Genomic DNA, 4190 nt, shown 5'->3' with positions numbered 1-4190 from the left:
CCAGCTTCATTAGCATCCGTGGGAACATCAGCCGGTCCTGGGGGAAAGAGAGGGACTAGTACAGCCGTTGTCTCTCCCCAGGGAAGGGGGCAAGGGCAGGGGAGTTGTGGGAGAGGCAGAGAATTGGCGGCATGACATAATCAGAGACGGATCCCTGAAGGGAAAGTAGGTGTGTTAGGGAATGAGCCTGTGGAGAGGGGGAAAAAGGGCATTGAGGGGCGACTCACATGGGGGTGGTGGATGGAGACGTAAGCATGCAGGGCCTCCACATATGTGTGCTGCAGCCTCTCCACCTGGAGCTGGTCCTGCACGTTGGGTCGGTCTATAGGTCACAAATGGAGTTGAGGAGCAGGTCTGGCCAGGGTCAGTTCCATATCCCAAATCACAACCAAAAAAATAGGCACATGCCCCACCCAACCTCTCCCATCCCAAAATAACACAGCAGGGGCCTCCACCCCTGAGATGCCTGCTGCCTGCTCTGTGGGGCCTTCAGCCCTTGGTTCAAGTCTCTGGCTCATTTTCCCTCTTGCGTCTCCTCCCCACCTGCAGAAAAGATGCTGATGGCAATGAGCAAAGCAAACTCAGCATCGTTGAGTTGCAGCTCATTCATGGCTCTGGAGAACTCGAAGATGGGGTTGATGAACTCCACTTGCAGCCCTGGGGGGGAAAAAGGGAGGCTGGGCATGTGGCACAAGCAGCAGGAACTTCCTTCTCTCCTCCAAACCCGCAACTTAGAGAACTACTAGGGAAGCAATAAGAAGTCTCCAGGGCTCAGCTCTGTAACCTTGGGCAACTTCCTTGACCCCTCCAAACTTTGGCTGTGAGATGGGAATCATAGCTGAACGTATAAAACTGTGGTGATGGTTAAATATAAAGTATGCAGAGCACTTAGCACTGTGCCAGGCACATGGGAGGTGCTGAATTAAATGATAATAACAATTCTGTTATTCATTGAAGGCCCCACATTACTAGAAATAGAGGCAACTCACTTTTGTTTATAAAGAAGACTTTTTCACTGGCAATTGGCCTTACTTATTTGAATACTAGACTTAACATTTCTTGTTTCACATCCTGGGGGAACTTAGCAATGTGGTCGGGGGTGTGGACTCTGGTGCCAGACTGCCTGAGTTTGAGTCCTGGCTCTACGATTTACCAGGCTGTGTGACTTTGGGTAGGTTATTTAACCTCTCTGGGCATTGGTTTGCCCATCTGTAAAATGGAGATAATAGCACCTCCCTCGTAATGGGTCCTTAGAATAATGTGTGACACACATGGTAAGTACTATATAAGTGTTTGCTAAATAAATAATAAAATTTTAGAAATAGAACCAGTCTTCTTGCTGACGAGACTGAAGTTCAACAAATGTCGACCTAAAGTCATGACATCTAAAGAACGCTTCTCCCATACACACTATCCAAATCTCCCCACCCCACACCCTCACAGAGGCTTTCTCAGGTTTCTTTTAGCAACCATCTGCTAACTTTTCCATTCGAGGCTTCTTGATTAGTCACTTCCTGTACTTTCACCCTGGTGTTTATCAAGTGTGTGTCAATCCATTTAATGGACAAGCCCCATTTTATACAGTATTTGTTGGTGAGGTATTGAGCCTTGAATTGTGCTGAACAGCCTGTTTGTACAGAGACAACAAGGAGGTTCTAGAGCTGGGTTATGAATCCTGCAAGGGGCTGCTGTGGCTCGCTGAATGAACACCTCCAATGCCATCAGTCCACATCACTAATCATGTAGAGGGGGAAGGAGACTCGGCAAAAGAGGGCCCCTGTTCCATCTCCCCAAGACCTCACTGACAAAATGACAATGAAAGGCAAACATGAGGGGTGGCCGGTTAGCTCAGGTGGTTAGAGCGCAGTGTTTATAACACCAAGGTTGCTGGTTCGATCCCCACATGGGCCACTGAGCTGCGCCCTCCACAACCAAATTGAAGACAACTACAGTACTTGACTTAGAGCTGATGGGTCCTGGAAAAACACACAGTTCCCCAATTTAAAAAAGAAGGCAAACATGACATCAAAACTGCTTATATAAATTAATCTATAAATAGGTACAGATTCAGATAGCACAAGTCTGCTAGTGCTGAAAGAACACACAGGCATGACAATTGAGAAGGGCTGAGAGAGCAGGATGTCATGAAGGAGGCGGCCATGGTTAAGAAGGACTGGGATAAGAGCCACCTGTGGAAAGGTGGTTCGGTAGAGAAAAGGGGCAGGCATGGGCCTTTAAAGCTGGAAAAAGTCATTAAATTGCCCCTATTAGGTGCCCATATATTTAGGCAGCACACAGAAGGCAAGAGGTGCCAACACAGCGCCCCCCAACCCCCCCATGCCCTATAGTCAAGGGAGGCCTTCCCAGAAAGCTCACTGGGTAGGCTGTGTTGGGACAACAAGAGGCACATGAGCTGGCCTGAGTCACCAGACACCAGAGAAGACTTGATGAGCTCTGCCCTGGAGATCAGGACCTGCCAACCCCAAGAATGGAGTCACAGTATCGGCCATATTCTATAGATCCACTCACTCAGCTGTTATCGATAGATTGCTTGGTCTCCTGTTGAGCCTCAGTTCCAGTCCCTCCCAAACACTCTCAGCCTTCCATCCCTTCGCAATCCTGCTCCCATAACACAAACATTACCAGCAACTGAAGAGGAGGAATACCAACACTGCTTACTTAGCCTTCAAGCAAGCATCAGATAGACAGCAGCAACGGGAACGAATTCTTGGAGAAAATACTCCAGGTACAGGATGGGGATAAAAGCATTTACTCTTTTCCTAAAGCTACCCCATCTGGGCACGTTTGCCATCTTTCAGCCCCAGTTCCATGGCTCATCAGAAAGAGCAGTTGAAAAAGAAAAGTAGGGGGAAATTAGTCCACGTGATCCTTAAAGAGTACATCTGAGAAAGATCTGCTCATTACTGACTCCTAAAAGCCTCAGTGTAATTGTTTTCAAGCTTTTTTTCTAGCTGTAAAATCCTTTCTTGAAGCAAATTATGCAGAAGCATGATGTATATTGCAGATTTAAATGGAGCTTCTTGTTTGGCTAAAGTAAAGATGGACATTCCTGTCCCTCCTTGTTTCTCCTCTAAGGTGACACTTCCACAGAACACCCCTTCCCCTTGGCTTCCCTGGAGCACAGCTGGAGACCACTGGCCTAATACAACAGAGGACAGGAATCTATTTGGGGCAGTTGAGAGAGGCCTATCAGCATTCCAACTTTCTGTCTTGGAAAAACAAGTGAAGCCTTCCCTTTATAGCCACCCAAAACCTTGGGCCTGTGGCCCCGGTGTCACTATGGGCCCCGGGACAAAAAGTGTCTGTCCATCCAACCCAGTCCCTTTGTGATCTAAGCTCTCACCTGCTTTGGCGAAGTCCTCCCGGTTATAACTGAAATCCTTGAGGAAGGTGATACTCTCACTCTCAGGGTTGTACCTCCGAGATGTCTCCAGAAGCATCACCTGAACAAGCACCAGACCTCAGACAGGGCCTCGGCGGACCGGTCTTGGCACCTTCAAGGGGAGGTCGAGCCCCTCATCCCTGCTTCCCAGAGGATCTGGCTTCCCAGCTGGCTGCTGGCCCCTCCCACAGACAATCCCACTCTGGTTTTCCCTCCACCCCTCCACCCTGCCCACCACCTCGATCGCAGAGGTCTTCAGCAGGGCGATCTGGTCCTCCCGGCTGAGCTGTAGGAAGCCGGGCAGCTGTTTGGCAAAGTCAACGATCTCCTGCACAGAGACTATGGCCAGCTCGGTGAAGTGGGCAAAGCGCTGCTGACGGGCCTCCCGGCTCTGGGGGTCTGGGGCCATGGGCCAAGGCTACCCGAAGGGCACGGAGGGAATAAACAACCACTCTGAGTCGGGCACGAAGAAGCCAGCTGGCACTCTGGGCACGGCCACCTCTCCCTTGGTCCCTCAGGTACCGTGACTCGAAGCCGGTCAGAAAAGGAGCGTCTGTTACACTGCTGCTGGGCAGCCACCAGCTTCTCAATCATGCCCAGTTGCTCCGGGCTGAGCTGGGGCAGGACTTGGGGAGGTGAGGACGCCTTCTGGGGCATGGATGTGGCCTGAGCCTGTTCCTCCTCTTGCCGCTTCAGTTTCTTCAGGCGGATCTGTTCTTCTGACAGGACACCTAAGGATGGGGCCGGACATGAGGAGGGACGAAGGGGAGGAGAAGGGAAGCAAGGA

The 4190-nt window shown here is 50.5% G+C and overlaps 2 protein-coding genes across 25 annotated transcripts in view; both read right to left on the bottom strand.

Moving 5' to 3' along the window:
- Positions 1 to 4186, bottom strand: part of LOC109390175 (oxysterols receptor LXR-alpha) — a gene marked incomplete at its 5' end in the record, with an annotated part of 12364 nt that extends 8178 nt beyond the window's left edge. Inside the window, 6 exons of the mRNA XM_019656318.1 lie at positions 6 to 37; positions 228 to 322; positions 544 to 657; positions 3365 to 3464; positions 3642 to 3821; positions 3926 to 4186. Coding sequence (XP_019511863.1) covers positions 6 to 37; positions 228 to 322; positions 544 to 657; positions 3365 to 3464; positions 3642 to 3821; positions 3926 to 4186 — 782 coding nt within the window. The remainder of the gene's footprint in view (positions 1 to 5; positions 38 to 227; positions 323 to 543; positions 658 to 3364; positions 3465 to 3641; positions 3822 to 3925) is intronic.
- The window catches only part of MADD (MAP kinase activating death domain), a 63834-nt gene that overhangs the window by 45126 nt on the left and 14518 nt on the right, over positions 1 to 4190 (bottom strand). The window lies entirely within an intron of this gene.

This window comes from Hipposideros armiger, unplaced genomic scaffold, assembly GCF_001890085.2.
Source record: "Hipposideros armiger isolate ML-2016 unplaced genomic scaffold, ASM189008v1 scaffold_258, whole genome shotgun sequence".
Taxonomy (NCBI): Eukaryota; Metazoa; Chordata; class Mammalia; order Chiroptera; family Hipposideridae; genus Hipposideros; species Hipposideros armiger.
The sequence above is the reverse complement of the archived record's forward strand: the minus strand, read 5'-3'. Positions and strand labels throughout refer to the sequence as shown.